This window comes from Centrocercus urophasianus, unplaced genomic scaffold (genome assembly GCF_019232065.1).
Source record: "Centrocercus urophasianus isolate 14NV4802_14NV808 unplaced genomic scaffold, USGS_Curo_1.0 seq_37, whole genome shotgun sequence".
In the NCBI taxonomy this organism is placed as follows: domain Eukaryota; kingdom Metazoa; phylum Chordata; class Aves; order Galliformes; family Phasianidae; genus Centrocercus; species Centrocercus urophasianus.
This window is the reverse complement of record NW_024884944.1, coordinates 6,161,084-6,179,566: the sequence shown is the minus strand read 5'-3', so window position 1 is coordinate 6,179,566 and position 18,483 is coordinate 6,161,084. Positions and strand designations below refer to the sequence as shown.

Genomic DNA, 18,483 nt, shown 5'->3' with positions numbered 1-18,483 from the left:
AAGATTTTTGATACATTTTTTTCTGGAATGAATGTAGTTACTATCGATTTAGAAACTTTGCTGGGGTTTGTATTTAATTCTAATTTAAAGCTTTTGTCCTTATTTCTTTTTTCATCTTCATTGCCACAGTGGCTAGAGTGGAGCCCAGCACTGTGCAAATGTTATTTGCTGCATTGTGGCCTCATTTGCAGCTTCCTGTCTCTACAGGGTTGCTAAAAATGGTGCCATTTTTTCGGGGCTGTGAAGCAATTGCTGAGAGTTTAAGCTGGTCAGCTCTTACAGTCTTTCCTCTCTCTTTCTAGCTAAGCAAGGCATCTGCTATTTGCTGACTCGCTCCCTGCCCCCACGCCGGACAGGGCTGGCTGTGTTTGGTGGGTTTGAAAACCTCTTTTCCGCAGCAGTTTTCGTGTGAGTATGACTGCTGGAAATAGGTTTCAGATGTTTCCCCAGCGCAGCGCTTGGGCTGCATCTTGTAAGCTGAGGCGTTTCTATAGGAACCGTATGACATCTCTCGCTGCTCCCCCAGCAGCTCTCTCGTGAGCATGCCCAGTGCAAGCCCTGACTTTGGCTCAACTATCTGCGTGCACTAACGGGCTGCACATATGGGATACGAATGCGGTTCCTGATGAGCTCCAACTCTTTGTCTCTGGGAGGAGGAGGAAGAGGCTGTGCCCTGAGCTGGAGGATCTGCCGTACACCCTCTGAGACCCTCACCCCTCAGTGGGCTCTTGGAGAATGCTTGCCTGCTTGGCCAGGGGGAATTTACTGGATATTCTGCAGGAGGGCTTCACAGAGGTAAATGCATGCCCCCAAATCCCACGCGGACTTTTCCAGGGTGAGGCAGTGTGCTTCTCTGCAGCATCTCTTAGGAACTGCCGTGTCTCCCAGTCCTCTGTGGAGAAGAAAAAGAGAAAAATGAGCAAGATTTTCGGGCCAGGGAGCAGGGAGAGCTGTTTACTAACAGAAGGCAACATGGGGCAGCTCCCCGGGGGGACTGCAAACCAGCAGTAGTTCTGAAAAGTTTGTGGCTGGATGGATTACAGCTGATGATTTTATCTTGGAGATTTTATTTTCTCCATAGAGCTTTTACATTTGTACAAGAAAATAATATAAATTGCAGTGAGTTATGGAGAATGGCTTATTTTATGGAATGGATTCCTTTCTTGAGTATCTGAGGTCTCTGAATCTGACGGCTGTTAGAAAGCCTGTAAACACACAGCTTTTGGGAGAAGCTGACAAAGAGCATGGTGTCTTTGTGTTTCCCATCATCTTCTGTAGGTTGAATTTCAGAGAAATTCAGAAATTGACCTGACTCTGGAAAATATGTTTTTTGATGTGCTCTTTATTTTTTTTATTATTGTAGTATTGGGGAGACAGATAAATCGTAAGGAGTGAGAACTACCAAGAAGTTGCAGAGATGGGAATCCTGTGACTGCATGGGGAGGGCAGGTTGCCATTGGCTTTCCTGTTCAGGGAGCACAAGAAGTTGGTTTGGTCAGACTGTGTGCACTCAGTACAGAATGCCGGGGCAGCCGCTGCCTGGCTGCACTCATTGTGCAGACCATGCTGGAGCACCATAACCTGCCAGTAAACTGAGGAGGAAGGAATATCGTGAGGGCTCATGATGAAACCAAACAGTGGCTGCTATGTCTGTTCTCACACGGTGGCAGGGGTGGTCTCTTGGTGTGTTCTATTATTTCATGTTTTGTTTGTGCTTCCTGGTTCTTCACCCCTTCATGGCCCAGACACCACCTTGTCTGTTTGCTCCCGTGCTCCCTCCATTCTTTACAGAAAATGCACATCCCTCCTGGGCTTAACACCACCAGTCATCAAGGGAAAAGCAAACTGAGTATGAAATGTGAGCCTCACAGCTTCATGCCAGCCACAGGTCTCCTCTGATTGCTCTGCTTGACCGTATAAATATTCCATCCCCTCCTCCACAGAATATCTCAGTCTTGCTTTTAGCTAGTAACGTATTGCTTTAGTTTAAGTTGCAGAGGCTTCCTGTTCTCAAGAGCAGCTGTGTTTCCCTGGTGTAAGCTAATCGTAATCCGTGTATTAGTGAGAGCAAAGAACAATTTGATGTTCAGGGCTAGCCCCACTCAGAGCATCTGGTTTTACCCTTAGGCTGCTCAGCTATGGAAAAAAGTCCTTCTCCTCCCCCATAAAAACTGACCTTCAGTCTCTTGTCTGACTTCATTTCACACAATGGACTGAGGTATGGCAGGAATTGCCTTGCTAACCCAGGGCGGCCTGCTGTTCTTTTGATAAGCATCCTTTCGGCCCAGGTGACTCTTGGTGACTGGATACCTTGGAATACAAGGATGTGCTTTCCAAATCTGTGCAGAGGAGGTTAACATACACAAGTGTCATACTTAACCAGTGATTTTCAAGAGGAAAAAAAAAAAAAAAAAAGCATCTTCTGCTGGTTTTGAGAGCAGTGAGAAAAATCGTTTTCTTTGCTTATAAGTTTTTATAGTCTGCTTCTACAAAGGCCTCTCGAATGAAAGCAAAAGAAACCTCAGACTTGAGGGGCGCTGGGTGGCAAATTTCAGAGCTCATTTAATCAAGGTAATAATGTCAGAAAGCTTAGAAATTATACAAAGCCTTAAAATTACATCCTGATGCAATCAGTCTGTCCTTTGAACTCTGTTGTTGCAGACTTTTGGTTCAGTGCTCTAAACAGACAGGACATTAAATGCCTTTTGTACTGAGACCATCCTTATAGAACGAGGGCTATTATCTTTGACCTTGTTAGAGCTGGTGTTAAGGCAGCATCCACAGGCTATAACGGAAAAAACAGAACGAAGATTACAAGAAGCATTATTCTTCCAGACAGTGTCCCTAAATCTAACAGGAAGAATAGATCCATATTCGTCAACTGTGTGTGTAGAAAAGATGACTTCTCTTATAGAAGTTGGGAGTTTAACATGACAGCAAGGATGTTAGGCCCTCTGAAAGCATCTGCCAACTACAAATGACTTTACCAAGAAATATGCGGACACCTTCAAAAAGTGCAATTCCCTAATCTCAAAGGAGGTGAAAATTTAACATGGTACAGAGCCATGTAGATGGCACTGAAGGTAAAGGACAGAGCAGTACGTCAAAGCACCATGATCTACCTATATTTACTGTAAGGCAGACTGGGCTGATGCATGGCTGAAAGAAACACGAGCCCTAAGCAGCAGGTGGTGAATTGCACTGCTTAAATGAGAACAGCAAAGAGATCTAGAACTGGCTGGAGATTTGCAATAGAGCTGCTGCTTTTCTTCCACCTGTTGAAAATATTAGTTAATGGCTCTTAGTTGTAATTATCTGTAAGGGCTCACAGAGCATGAGATAAAGTGCTGACCCTGACGACACCATATGATGGGCTCTGGAGAGAAAGCACGAAGTAGCTCCTGATCTCAGCAGTATGCTTTCCAATAAGCAGGAGGTCTGGGAGCGTTCTTCAGAGTATGTGCTAGTGAAGTGTTATAAAATGAAATCCTGCACTGCAAAGTATGTTTGCTAAAGAACCTGTAATTTGCTAACAGAAATACCTGCATGTTGTTGAACTCCTTCCAACTGCAGGTGGCCCCTAGTATCCAGCTTTCAGATTCTCTTCCACTGTGAGAAGTCTGTTAGGGCTTCCAGAGTCATTTAGACGCAAGCACTCTACAGTGATCTGAATCTGAAGCAGTCTGGGCTCCAAGTTCCTGCAGGTAGGAGAGTTACTCTTTCAGTTTCAGGGTGCAAGGAAACCTGGCCTTTTTTTGGAACGCAAAGCTCTGTTAATATAAATAGGATTAAGCTTAAGTCCACCACAATCCTGATAACCTCTGCTCTGTAGCAAACCTTAGGCTGCTTTGTTTTTCCTCTGAAAATCCTGTTTTTGAAAGAAATGTTGGTGTGGGACTTGAGCTTAGTGTCTTCTCAGTTAAGTCAGGATTTAGGGGAACAAAAATTCAGACCAGCATGTAGAGAAGTAGCAGGAATCTCCTTGGTAGCAAATGGCTGAGTGCAGTTACTCAAGGAAAAGAAAGGACAAGCTAGGATGAACCATTGCTGTTCCCTCTCTGATTGCTCTTGGATATAGCTGTCAGCCAGGAGTTGTTTGAGGTGAATGGTCTGGGGCTGCTGTTCTCCTGGCAGGATAGAGTGTAGCAAGTCTTGTTTTTTGTTTGTGTGTGCTGGAAGATGATACCTGGGGCATTTTTGCTTTGCAACAATTTAGGACTCTTGGTAAAGTCACTAGCTCTTTAGTTTTTGGATATAAAATCAGGAAATACTGATCACTCCAACCGTCTGAGCTTACACAGGAAAATCTTACGCTTTAGTGGAAAAAATATGTACTGTAAGTCTGCTAATGAAATGTCAGCCTCCAGTGTTACAGCAGCTACTGCTATGAAATTCTCTCCTTTGTGGTGGTAACATTCATCTTCCGTTGCCTTCAAGTCCTCCTTTTAGCAGCACTGTTAAAAGTATAAATGTCCCAGTGATTTTCTTTTTGTTCTAATGATAACATTTTAATTCTTGTGCTTTGAAGACATGGAGACTAAAAGATTGCCAAAATGCTTTCTTATGCATGCATGAGGAATGAGAGAAAATAAAGTCTTTTTTTTCCATGGACTGGAAAAAGTACTTGAATGGAAGAGTCAAATAAACTCCAGTGTAAAATTGCAAGCTTTCTGTAGACGAGAAGGGATTTTGCCTCTGTGGAATTAATATGAGAGAACATTCCAGTTCAGAACTTTGTAAAATGATTTGAAAAATGACAGCAAGGCAGTCAGCACAGTTGTTAGGAGATTACTTCCCCAAATTACACAGGCTTCAGGTACAATTTTCATGCAATTCCATTCAGTAGGTCTTTAGTATTGAATCTGGATAATTCTATAATAATGTGCTATTGTAAACAAGCCTACTTTATTTCTACTGGTACTTGCTTGAATAAAGCTTTATTGAATATAAGTAATAGAAGGATTGTGCTCTGCCTAGCTCTGGAATCAGACTGTTTTGAGATTGGGGGCGCTCAGATCCAGCATCAGTTAAAATACTGTTGCAAGATGCAGAACAGCTTCTTGCAGGTTGGCAAGAATGATCATCGCTGTTCTGGAAATCGACTCAGAATCATTCACTTGTACAGGAGAGAGAAGTTAGCAATTGTTGATTCTTCACAGTCCCCATTAAGTAGAAAGTAACTTCTGAAACAGGGCAGGCAAAACTGATGTGCACTGTTGCCGTTACAACGGAAGAAAAGCTTTCAGACTCAGTCCATGTGACAAGGCCACGTCTGCTCCAGCAAGCGTGCACCAGCTTTTCCAGTTCTGCTTTCTTTCCTTCCAAAAGCCAGCAGCAATCCCTGAAGCTCGCATCCTCTATCCCACTCTCCATCTCCGCTGAGTAAGCAGCAACAGCCTCATGGAGGTCCAAGCACCTTTCTGAGCCAGCAGACTGAGCCATGGTGTGGTTAATGTTGGATTTCCTATGTCAGGATAATTACAAGTGAAGCCATGATCAGATTGTGACTTTGATGGGTTGTAAAAGCATAAAATCTGACATTGCTGAGATAATACGGAATGAAGTCTTAAAACCTGCTGCATGGGCAGAATAATGGGAAGCTTAGTGAAACAGGATGTAATCCCATAAATGGATCAGTTTGTTTACCCTCTGTGTGCTACACCAGCCCAGCCCAAAGGGATTTCAGTGTCACCAGAGCCCCTGTTGGCTGTGGAAGTGCTGCAGGGGTGCGGTGGAAGGAAAGGCATTGAGGACCTTCAGGTTGCTGTCCCTGCACTTCTCCCACTCACCTGAACCTTGATTTTTCTTCCCTGCTGGCAATGCTCACAGCTGAATGAAGCAGCACCTAGTGTGACCCACTGGAAAGGCAGTGCTTTTTGCTGTCATGTCTTGCAGATGGTTAAGTGCTGTGGCAAGCCAGTTTGCTGGAGTACAGGGCTTTGTGCAGACAGGAACTTGGTCTTCTAGAAATGCTGATGCAGTTCTATGGCAGTGGAGCTGGGGGAGAAACTGTACAACAGGGTACCCTTTCCCTGCTGAGTGGTGCATGTTCCCATGAGTGATCCATGCTACAGGGTGTGCTGCAGGGGAAGGCTGTTTTATTTTCCAGGAAATCCATCCTCGTTTATTTTGGTAGATAGTAGAGTTTAATAGGAAATAGCACAGATTTTTCTTGCTTCTGCACTGTGGGTTTTCTGCTTTATAGATACCTTGGAAAAAATGCAGTTGGCAGTGGGGCCATGAAATGCAGTGAGCAAATCAGTTCTGGCACTGTTGTGCTGCCTGCTTGCTCTTCCTGCCCTGGCATGGAGCGAGCTGCACCACAGTGTGCCGTGATGTCAGGGCCATGCTCAGCAGGCTTTGGGGTTCAGAAAAGTAAGAACTATGCAACTCCCCTCTGAAATGGCAGTGATGTGCAAATGTTTTGTTTTCCATTTTCAGCAACAGCTACAGGCATATGTGGCCTGGGTAAATTCCCAGCTGAAGAAGAAGCCAACAATAAAGCCAGTCCAAGACCTGAGACAAGATCTCAGAGATGGAGTCATCCTTGCCTCACTTATTGAGATTGTAGGTCAGTAATGCCATATGGCACTATTTTTCATCTTGCTGTTTTAGATCTCCAGCAAAATGGGCTGGTCTTGGCTCTGACATCTGTTGGGCAAACTGGAGAGTGCTAATGATGGCAGTGGAGCTTGGGGGGAGGGTTACTTGGAAAGAAAACCATCGTAAAGCAAATCATAAAGACAATTCCATTAAAGGCCATATGCGTTTGCAGACAGCTGCAACACAGCCAAATTGCAGACCTTCTGAACTATGTTTGTGGTCTCTCAGGTATCACGTGACAGACATGTGGAATCCTTTCCAGGACCCAGTAACTCCCACAAGGCTGGAATGGAGTTATAGAAGGATTTATCTTATAAAGGACTGGTGTTAGCGTATGGCATTGTTGGAAGAGTGATCTGCTTGCTGTGATTCTGATATTCATAAGAAGTGAGAGCAGAATCAGATTTGAGGGATAATTCTGTCTCTCTCTCTGCAAAACAGTGTAATTTTTCCACTCATAAGGTCAGTGGATCAGGAGTAGTCATGGAATAAGGAAGTACACTTGAAAATGCTTCTTTGCTGCTAATATACTGTAAAGTCTGCTTCCAACCTAGCTATCCCTGGTACAAGGAGTAAGCAGGACAAGAAATGCATGTCTTCTTGCAGTCCCTGACTAGATGTAAAATCAGCGCCTACATCTATTATCAGTGCTTGAAGTGACACCAAACACTATTCTCTGTAATAAAATTTTTTGCTGCTTCAGCTGGTGAGAAGCTAAATGGTGTTCAGGTCAACCCTACCAGTCAGCAGGAGATGAGGGAAAATGTGGAGCAAGTCTTACAGTTCGTGGCGTCAAAAAAGATTCGTATGCATCAGACATCAGCAAAAGGTATGAGCCTGCCAGTTGTCACAAATGATTCGAAGTGTTGAAGGCCTAGTTCTATTTTTGTTCCATATGAAACAGACAAGATGTTGATTTGTGGAGGAGGGTTTTTGCCCGTGTAGTTTAGCAACAGAGTGATAAAGAGGTGACAGTCTGTGTCTTTTTTTTCCTGCTGGTTCTATTTTTCAGACACCAAAGCAAATAACCAGCCCTCATACTTCCAGTGCCTGTGATATTATTTTAAGGCTTTCAGAAATTATAATGTTCTGTCATTTAACCTGCTGGACTGTTAGTTGGAAATGGCCACGGGGAGGAAGGCTCAAGTCTGCTCAAAGCATTGAAACATGTAATCAGTAGGTGGCAGTCAGTTTGCTCTGAACAAAACAAGCAGAGCTAAGCGTCAGTGCTATAACACAGTTTCTCTTTTGCAGTCTTTATTTACTGGTGTGATCTCAGTTACATTCATGCTTGTTGGTCAGATGCAGCTCTGTGACATCACATTAACATTACTGTCCTTGGCTTTGTTTGTATTTTGTAGATATTGTCGACGGTAACTTAAAATCTATCATGAGGCTGATCCTCGCCTTAGCTGCTCATTTCAAACCAGGCTCCGGAAGAGCTGTGAATCACAGCCCTGCTGGCACGACGGGGAAGAGCTCAGCAGCATCGTTTTCCAGTCACAGGCCCCGCTCAGCTGCTGCAGTGGCCCAGGGGGCGGTGGCTGCTCTGGCAGATGTTCGCCAAGACGTACTGCAGTCTGGCCGGGATGTCTTCCGGCACAGACAGAGGTAATGGATTTTTTCTGCTTATGTGTGGTCAGACTGTGTTAGCAGGTGGACACGATTCATTTCAAAATAGATGCCTCTTTTTCCTGACAATTCCTGACATAGGGCAGCTCTTAGATTGTGTAAACAAGAGACAAACCACTGCTGTCTCACTAAACCCTGAATTGGTGGCAGCCTAACAGAGGGGATTGCTGGTCTAGACTGGATGCCTCATAATGAAAATTACAGGTATCTCAGGTCTTTTTTGGATTTTACAGCAAATAACTGCTGAGCCTGTGTTCACTGAAAAAGAACATGTCTTTATGTCCAAGACAGAGGAACTTCTGCTGCCTCATCTTCCACAATTCAAGCTGAACACAGTGCCATCTTTGTGCTTTCTTCCTGCAGGGTTCCCATTTCAAATGAAACAAAACTAACCTCTTATCTGCAGATGCTATTTACAGGTCTGTGAGGAGTTATTGCCAGAACTGTGGGTTTGGTCCTGTTGTACACGTTTATTCCGCATTCGATGTTGCTGTTCTCCCCAGTGTTCCACTCACTGCTGTGTTGGCAGATGCAGTGTTGTGTGTTGTTAATCAGATGATGCATCCTACCATGTAAATGGAGGAGTTCTGGTGATAATGAGGGGAAATTATCCATGTATGGAAGGAATGTGTAATTCTGAAAGCACATTTAACACTTGCAAAAGGTGCAATGTGGATTATAATAGTAATGACATTTAAATGAAGGCCAGATGGCTGTCTTTTGAGGGTTTCATTTCACACACAGCTTCATACACAGCTGAAGGTCATTTGCCCATGTTATATTGGCTTAGGGGTGTACCCTTAAACAGTGTGGAAATGATGTTGAAATTGTTGTGTTTTTTTTTGTTTGTTTTAATTAATATCTTTTATTAAATGTTAAAGATTTGTCTTGCAAAGATATTGGGTCAAGAGTTCATCACAGAAAAACAGTCTTTATTCTGTTTGCAAATTCTGCTCTTTTCCTTGCCTTTACAGAGCTTTTGTGGTTCTCTAGTCACAGAATTAAGGATGAATGCATCACCTTCTTTTTACATCAGTCTTTAATATTCAGACCAGTTATCTGACCTGAATGTCTGGGGTGGGGAGCAGAACAAACCCCACCACAATTCAGGTAGAAACATTTAGAGACCTGCTATTCCACTTGGACTGACAGAAGTTCCTGGCACCAGGTGGGATCCATGGGATCCATTCAGGGCTGCTGAGGGAGCTGGCAGATGTGGTTGCCAAGCTGTTTTCCATCATCTATTAGCAGTCCTGGTCATCTGGAGAGGTTCCAGCTGAATGGAGTCTTATTAATGGGATGCCCATCTATAAAGGTCATGAGGAGGATCTGGGGAACTACAGGCCTGTCAGCCTGACCCTGGTGCTAGGAAAGGTTATGTAAGCATCATCTGGATCATCTTGGCTGCAGTCTCATGGCATGCGCAGGACAACCTGGGGATCACACCCACCCAGCATGGGTTCATGAAAGGCAGATCCTGCCTGACCAAACTCACCTCCTTCTATGACCAGGTGACCTGCCTGGGGGATGAGGGAAGGGCTGTAGATGTAGTCTACCAGACTTCAGCAAGGCCTTTGACATTGCCTCCCACAGAATTCTCCTGGAGAAGCTGCAGCCCTTGGCCTGGACAGGTGTGATTTTTGCTGGGTAAAGACTGGTTGGATGGCTGGGCCCAGAGAGTGGTGGTGAATGGAGTTACATCCAGCTGGTGACTGGTCACTGCAGGCTTGGGGCAGAGTGGCTGGAAGGCTGTGTGGAGGGAGAGGACCCAGCGGGTGTTGGTAGTAGGTGGACAGTTGGACTAGATGATCTTCGACCCTAATTAGAGAATCAGAGAACTGCTCAGGTTGGAAAAGACCTTCAAGATCATCAAGTCCAACCTCAACCTAACCATACTACCCTAACTCTAAAAACCCACCTCTAAATCCTAATGATACTATGATTCTTGAGTTTAAAAGGGGGGGTTCTGTTTGCCTTTGTTTTCCTCTCACCAAGATGATGAAGTAGAGCTCCCTGTAAGAAAGCTTTCTTAGTAGGAAGTTTTCTAGATGTTCCCTCCTTCCTGCCTTTAGCTTTCTTCCCTTCCTCCTTGGAGACCAAAAGAATTTCTGCCCCTTACTAGATGAGGCATCACTCATTCTGTGATCGTTAATTCCAGAAACAGCAGCATGGATGAGGAGATTGAAACCCCCTACTGGAGTGTTCGAGCACTGGTGCAGCAGTATGAAGGGCAGCATAACATCCCCTTGGAGCCCCAGACCTCCAGGTAAGGAATTTTATTGCCAAGTCATGACCTCTCATGTTCATTTGTCAGGCACTGCCTAAAATGCCCTTTGTTATTGTGATGGAAAAAATGTGGAGGAAAGGAACTTAAATCAAGCAAACGTTGTTACCTGTGGAAATAGAAGTGAGGGGCATGTGGATTTGAACAGCAGTCAGAGAAACACACTAGTGTTTAATCCAGTCTGGCTGTCCCTGGGAGATCTACAGCTGTCTTCATCACCATCATGTCCTCATCCAGCAGTTTCGACTGTTTCTAGATTTACAGTTATCTCTATTACCCTTCTATCCTCCAGGCTTTCACTTTCAATCTAAAATGCAACACTTAACTATTTGGCTGAAAAATCTCCTGCATAGTGCTTTGATGCCTCAAAAGTCAGAGTTCACTATGGTTTCCATTGGAGTTGGCTTTGTTCTTTAAAATAGGACTTGGATCTTGAGTACGTGTTCTGTGCTATAAACAGCCTTCAGTTTCCTCACTGCACAAGTTAAGCAGCACCAAACTGGGAGAAGTGGAACGCTTTCTAAAAAATAGTCTGCAGAAGCCAGGACTGGTTAAAATGGCATCATGTAACATCATTTCCAGTATGAGGTGGTAAAACTTGCAGTTGTTAACCTGGTTAGTGTGTGCCAGTCAGAACACACACACTGGTGCCTTGCATGCTCTTCTCACTCCTCTTTGCTTTGGGGAATAACTCAGAACTCTGGCCCCATTTACTTCAGCAGAGAGGGGGAAGGGAGAACATGTGTCTATGTTTATTTTCATGGATATACGAGAGACAGCAGAAGAAAAACTGTATTATGGTGGGGGAGCTGATTTACTATGGGTGGATTCCTAGTAAAGGACAGCCTTTCTCTTTTTCCCCAGATAGGGAGAAACTAGCTTGCACACTGACTGAACATATTAGGTTTCCCTCTGGGTACAATGCTTTGCTCTATTTAAGCTCTTCTGGAGCACACTAAGAGCTGTGTGGGCATGGTTGCAGCTCTTTGATTCACACTTTCCTGTTCCCGCTGTAAGCCCCAACTCAGTTTCATTGCTTCTCTTGCCAGGGCTGCTCCCTGAGACTCTCTCAGCTGGGCTCTCATTTGCCCTTTTTGTGCAGGTGTGAGGAGGTTCATTTTCTTAGGGCTGATTGCCACTGACAGTTTCTCAGGGCACAGAATTTCTCAGCTCCATACTATAAAGAGGCCTCTGAATACCTGAGCATTAGGATCACTTGTCCAACAGAGAAGAATGAAAGAAAAAGGAAAAACCAAAAACAACACAACCATTTGTACTCAAAATTTGTTGTGTGTTAGTGTGAGGTCTGCTTTAAACATAGGCACACATGTCTGAATAGGTGTGGAAACTCCCTGTGAGCCAGTGCCTCCACATGATGTCAGCAGAGAGTGTACTTCGAAGGTGTTGTTCCAGGGAGAGATAAAAGAAAATTCTGGTCCAGGACACAGCATTTCATGGTTAATGTCACAGGACTTTGGTGTTAATTCTTGAACTGTGATCTCAGCAGGACAGTGACTGAGCTATGCTACTTCCCTCCACTCACTGTTCATTTTAACGTAGCCATATTTTACAGGTGCTCCTCTGTCCTGTCAGGCAGGCATTCTTGGACAGCAGCAGTTTGTGGCTGTATTTTGCTGTTCAGTGAAACTGTGTGTGCACATCCTACGTTGCTTTGCTTTTTCCCTGCAGTGCCAAGAGTTCTTTTGCCATATGGTAATGGTGATATCATTGCTGATAACATAACATAACATGGTGAGAGCCTTTATGATAACACTGACTTCTAAAATTTACTGTGGATTCAGAAAATATTGTGCCATCCAGCTGAAAATCTGAAATAAACTGTCTAGCTTTTTTAGTGAGAATTCTTGCACTTTTTTAGTCTGTTTCTGCTTGGAACTTTTAAGTGTTTTGTTTTCAGGAGGAAAAAATAGCACATCTCTACATTGTGGAGCATAGTGCATCTTGCAGGCATTGTAAATGTGAGCTGATGTGGGTGAGTAGAGGCCTGGGGCCAAAATAGTGAGGGCTGATGTGTTTGGCAAAGCTTTACAGTGGTCTAATTCTGGAAACACTGTGTGATGCTTGGGAAGAAATAAGGAAGAAAAGCACAGAAACACTCTTCGTGTTGCCTCATTTCATTAATAGGAGCTGCTTATCTGGAGTTTAAAATCTTGAAACTACCCAAAATTGTTCTCAGCAATCAGTCTGCTCACTTATCTGTGCATAAGGAGCAGAAGGGGGGGCCTGAGCCTTTGCAGGCTACCCAGTGTTTTTTTTATCCTACAGTTCTGCTAATCCTGTGCTATGGGATGCACAGAGAGCTACTGGCAGCTCATCAGGAAATGATCAGAGATTGGATCAAGCTGGGGCTAAAACAATTTTAATTAAAACTGGGAATATGCTGCAATATGTAATTAAATTTTAATCACAGTATCTAGAGAATACCAATATTCCCCAGTTATCGTGCGGATTTTTGTTACCTCAGAGGTGAGGGTCAGAATGTGTGCTGTGTTTATCAGCTAGGAGACAGAGTGGGAGAGAGATGTGAGTGCTGGGGTCTCTGTCGCCCAAGGACAAGACCGTAGCTGTGAGGGCTGCTGACAGAGCAGGCAGGATGATGCCTTGGATTTTTTATTTTTTATTTTTTTTTTATTTTTTTTTTTTTCCATGCAAGACCCCAGCTGAGGAATAGATCCAAGCTGCCAGGCAGGAAAACTTTTTACTGTAGCCTCCAGTACTGCCAGCTACAGAACTTGTGTGTGAGCAAGGAGAAAGCAGATTGGGGCTCATCCGATGCTGTTCACCAGAGGCACAGCAATTACAAACACACAGATTGGCTGCTGAATTGCAGGAGAAACTGCCAAGTGGGGAAGGATCTATTTATACCAAGTCTTATGAAATCAGGAATATATATATATATATTGCCCTGTTACAGGGCACCAGTCACTGCCTGGTGCCTTAGAAATAAGACTCAGCAGCAGCGAAACTCTGTATCTTGTTTCGATGTGTTGATGCTCACAGTGACCTTGCTTTCTTCTACCTCTAGTCAGTGATGTGCCCAAAAAAGCCAGGAGCAACGTGACCTCTGGCTCCTGGCAGTGTCTTCTGCTGGCGGCAGGTTCTGTGGTGAAAGTTAGATTCTCGTTTCTCTTCTCTTACAGAGGAATTTCTGAGCTTAGCTTTGTGAACTTGCTGGGAAACAAGCCATTGTATTAGTGAGATGAGGTCTGTACCAGCAGCCACCCCCTCCTAATAATTGTGCTGCTGCTGAGCCTGTCCCAGGGCAACACTTCCTCTCCTATCAGCTAATTTCTGCATTAACCCTTCAGGGAGTTCGCAGCCTGAATGTCAGAATTCCCAGAGACAAGATATCTAATAACCATATGTAACAGCAATGATTCATGGAAATTTTACCAAAACCAGGCTGATTCCCAGGCCACCGAGCTCCTTGCGCATCCCTCCTCCTCTTCCCTCCCTTTCCACCAGCCCTCCCTCCCCCTCCCTGAGGCAGGCATCTCGGAGAAAGGCTCTGCCTCGCACAGCCGTGTGACAGCAGGAGGGAGAAGGAGCTGGAGCCAGCGAGGAAAAGGAGCCGTGCGCACGGCTGGGAAGGACTGCATGCCGTCTTCTGAGCCAATATCTGAGTCTGGAGGAGCAGGGAACCCACTGCCTGCAGGGGCACTTTCTCTTGGCTGTTCGCTGGCATCTGCAGCAGGTGCTTGGAGTCTGAAGAGGACAGAATGGGATGAGAAACGCCACTGGCGAACCAGATCAGTCTTGTGATGCAAACAACTGGGTGTGCAGCTGACCAAAATGCAGCAGCAAGAGACAAATAACCCGGGAGGAAAATCAGCAAAAGCAAAACCCAGGCAGCAGAATTTCCTGACTCTGCAATCAAATCTGTGCGCAGGGGCTGCTAATCTGCCATCAGACGGTTTCTTGCAAAGACCCTGCGGTTTTTTGGTGGTTTTTTTTTTTTTTTTTTTTTTTTTGGCTATGAACATTTCAGCTAATGTGAAGCAGTCTGGCTTGCAAATATTTCTCCAGTAGTTTGACAGGAGCTGGCATCTTCTGCACTGAAGTCTGAGCATGTGAAGGAACGAGGCATGTCTGTAGCCCGAATCCTGAGGCTTCCCAGGAAACAAATTCTGTGAGGCGAAAGGTTAAAGTGGGATCATGGGAGGGAAGCAGGTCAAATGGTGAGCGATTGTTGCCGTGGTCATTTGAAACCGCAGGGGTGGAGTGCTTATTAAAATTGTGGGAGTTCAAGCTTATCATTGGGGCTGTTTTCCTGAAGCCTGGGCTGTGCAGATACTGACATCTCTGGGACTCAGCTGAGCAAGGATTTGTGGGTTAAGAATCCAAGAGGTGGTAAAAGGAATAAAGTGGAACAGTTTGCATCATAAAACTGAAATAGCTTTAATTTCCCAGAGTGTATTTCTGCATGCTTTGATCACGAATTATGATATACTTTTAAGGGAAAGTTGGGTAAGTGGATATTTTATGCTCTAAGTGACTCGGCAACTAGTAGAAAAAGCGTAGCAATGTTTTCAGCATTAACTCATTGATGGCAGAATGAATGGGACCACCTGACCTCTGCTACTGCTTATCAGGCATCTGTGCACATTTCAGTGTCACTTTCACTGTTTGACGTGGGTTTAGAATTTGTTTCTGGTGCCATGTAGACTCTCTGGCTCTTAAAATAAGGAAGCTGCCTAAAAGGGGGACTGTGGGCATAGGAATGTCAAAGTGATTATCTGTAATAATATATGGTGTGAAAACCCGTGGTGACAGTTCAGCCTACCTCTGCCCCAGCTGAGGGCCCTTGTATTTCATTTGGGCTGTGGATCCAGTTCTGAGAGGGGTGAACGTGGGGAGAGGGGGAATGTTATTTCCATGTTCTGCATCCCCTTGTTTTTTTTATCCTGCATGTTCTGTTCACTTTTCCTTCCCGTTCTCTGCTCATACCTCAGTTTTGCCACCTTCTCATCCAATAGTTGCTAATACTGTTTTTCTTGGACATCTCTCATCCTTTCACCTTTAGCATGCATGAGAACCAGCAGTGTGCTTCCTAGTGGCCATATCAGGATGATGGCATGTTCAGAGTCTCCTTGGGGAGGAGAAATGAAGATCTCTGGCTCATAGGAAAAAAAAAAAAAAAGAGTCTTTCTGATACTGGACATGTTAGATCAGCTGAGCTCCTGCTTTGTGCGTGTGCTATTTGAAAGCTCCACCTATGATCCTTAGTGTGTAACACAAACCCAGCTATACTTACTGGGCTCTCAGACAATTATTTTACGTTGTGTATCCATTCAGTGACAAGCAGTAACAAGCAAATGGTTGAAAATGTTATATATAAGATGTGTCTAATTAAGGATTGGTATAATGCAGTCTTCCTGAAGGTAAACCCTTGGGCAAAGGTAGGTGGCCTGGAGCCCTTAAACAACCACACACACCCTGTTTGAGCAGGACAGAACAAGCACCATGACTGTTAGAGATCCCCATTAGAAGGTGATTATTTTTTCACTTATTAAATTGCCTTCATTTCTTCCTTTAATGTGGTGAAAGTCCACTCTCTTTAGACCTTTAAAAGTAGGTTGTTTTAAGGTCTGTGGTGTAAATGAAAAATAAGCCAGTGCTAACTTTGGTAATGGATGAGCCAGAGATGCTAGCAAGTAGTTTTCATCTATATTGCAAAGCTTTTCTGATTCTGGGAGAGCTGTGGAATATGTAGCAGCAGTGCTGGGAAGATGCAGAAGGCAAGCTGCTGGAGTGTCTTATTTTTCTGAACCTATTCTATTATTTTCACATTGTTTCCCTTTTGTTCTCTGTGCTTTGTTTCCATGTTGAGAATGAAAAATTAACTCCTGCTTACACTTGCAAGGATTAGTTCCTGAGACTTGGGAGGTATGCTGAATGGGTCAGTGAGCTTCAGCCACCTTTTGATGTTGTCTGGGTGATGCATTTTAGAAGAATTTCTGAGAAAAGGTTGAGTGTTTGGACCTCACAGTCATCTGAGATGGCTCCAATGAAGCTATTAGGGTACTTTCAAGATCTTTATATCAGGGATGTCCTGGATGAGTGCTATCTGACATTTAAAAATATTTTGCCTTTGGAATTTCGAGTTTGTTTTCTTATTGCATTGATGCTTTTAAAGCCCAGAAATGAGACACGAAGAAAGCTAAGGTGGCTTTTTGTTTAGCTTGCAGTATGCAAGACTTGCTATAAATTGCTTCTGAGGAGACCTTTATTACCTCTGTGTGAGTTATGTGCCTACTTCAGTTTGCTGATGACTTCCCTGCCTGTTATGCAGAAAACTCTCTTAACAAGATTTCCTGTATGTTTGCTTTTAGCTGAGAGTGGTGTTGATCAGTGCACTGAAATAACTGTTTCCTCTGCAGTCTCACATCACCCAGTCCTGTCCATAGCACGAAGAGCGAATCCACTGTAACCCAGTCAGAGGAGAAAGCAGGATTTGTGATTATCCACACTGAGGAAGCAGAAACTAAAACAGGTAGTTTGCTGATAGCGCTTAACAGCTCACACTTTCACTGGGATTTGTTTGCATTTGTTTACTGAAAAGTTCACCAGAGACTGAAATGCATATAGAGAGAGAATGAATTCTCTGCAGAGAATGGGACACTGGGCAACTAAACATAAAGCAAAATCTAAAAAACTTCTAACAGTACAGTGGTGCCAGTAATATGACAACGTTTGTGAGGGCTTGCTAAGCGATACTTGGAAAACAAAATGCTCTGGAGAAGGTTTAAGAATCACATATAACTTTCACTGTAGGGTGAATGCTTTAATCGCAGTATCATTAGGCTGTGTTGAGAGAAAAAAATAAAATTCCTAAAGACACAGTGCATGTGAACGTGTAAAGCCTATGATGCAGATCTTGATTTTGTGGAGGAGTCTGTGTTTACAGTGCATCTACACATAGGTTGAGTGACTCTTTGAAAGGAGTTGAAGTATTGTTGTTGTATTTTCATTGAAGTTATTGCTGTATTTCCACAAATGCCCTGTGATATGATCAGTTTACACTTGAAATTTTCATACAGATTGAGGGAAATGCTTTCAAAGAAGTTTCTGAAGTGACTTTTTTTTTTCTCCTTTCCAGGAATGCAGCTTAATAACAGCTCTTTCTGGTTAGATTCTGTCCCAAGAGCAAATGGCAGAAGCTCTCCTAGGAAATACTTTGCTGCCTCAGCCAGTATAGTCTGCTTCAGTGCTTTTCCAAAAGTATTTGATGACTACCTCAGCAGGTGGATTAGCTGGCAGGCCATGGCAGGCTCTTTAAATTATTAGCAGCACTCTGTGTACTTGCTGCCCGCTCAGTTGGGTACTGCAGCTGTGTGCCTGCTGATGCACAGCAGCTTGAGCTGACTGGTTTCATCTTTGATCAACTAAGTAGCAACTAAGTAGTCATCAAACCTCAGCAGGTACAGCAAAGTTAATGGAGGGGAAGGATACTGATTGTCTTTGATGCAGGCATATTCAGGAAAATTTCCTTTGCATGAAGAATGAGGAATGAAACCTTGAAACACCTGTAGCAATTTCCTTGATGCCAGTTTGTATGTGATTGACATTATGGACAGCAGGCAATTAGTGTTGTGCAAGTCTTTTCTATCTATATAATGAATGGCCTTAAGAAACATTCAGTTGTTCTTTCTTCCAGAAGAGATAGAATCTCACTTCCAACCTGAATGGCAAGCAGGGAACCTAGGGTCATGTTTGGAGAATTCATGGGAGGAGCAGCTATTGGAACAACAGGATCATTTGGAAAAGGAAATGGAGGAAGCAAAGAAGATGATTTCAGGTTTGCAGGTAATAGATATTCTTCTCAGACAGCTTTTCCGTACGCACTCATTTTCTTTCCATCAGCTGTAGCTGGAGTGTAAATTATCTTGCAGCTGAGTCTGGAACTTGAGAGCTGAGGAAGAGTCGTGGCCCGGGGAGGTCTC

At 44.0% G+C, this 18,483-nt stretch overlaps 1 protein-coding gene across 4 annotated transcripts in view; it reads left to right on the top strand.

Annotated features, from left to right (window-relative positions):
• The first annotated feature begins 551 nt into the window (after window positions 1-551).
• Window positions 552-18,483, top strand: part of DIXDC1 (DIX domain containing 1) — a 28,867-nt gene continuing 10,935 nt past the window's right edge. For 2 of the 4 annotated variants that reach the window (XM_042832109.1, XM_042832107.1), the window contains exons 1-7: window positions 552-795; window positions 6,442-6,571; window positions 7,307-7,432; window positions 7,965-8,214; window positions 10,394-10,501; window positions 16,921-17,033; window positions 18,198-18,346. In XM_042832109.1, the coding sequence (XP_042688043.1) occupies window positions 736-795; window positions 6,442-6,571; window positions 7,307-7,432; window positions 7,965-8,214; window positions 10,394-10,501; window positions 16,921-17,033; window positions 18,198-18,346 (936 nt within the window). In that variant the 5' untranslated portion in view covers window positions 552-735. Of the gene's footprint in view, window positions 796-6,441; window positions 6,572-7,306; window positions 7,433-7,964; window positions 8,215-10,393; window positions 10,502-14,527; window positions 14,719-16,920; window positions 17,034-18,197; window positions 18,347-18,483 lie in introns of those variants that run through there. The other 2 variants (XM_042832108.1, XM_042832110.1) reach the window with 2 other exon arrangements.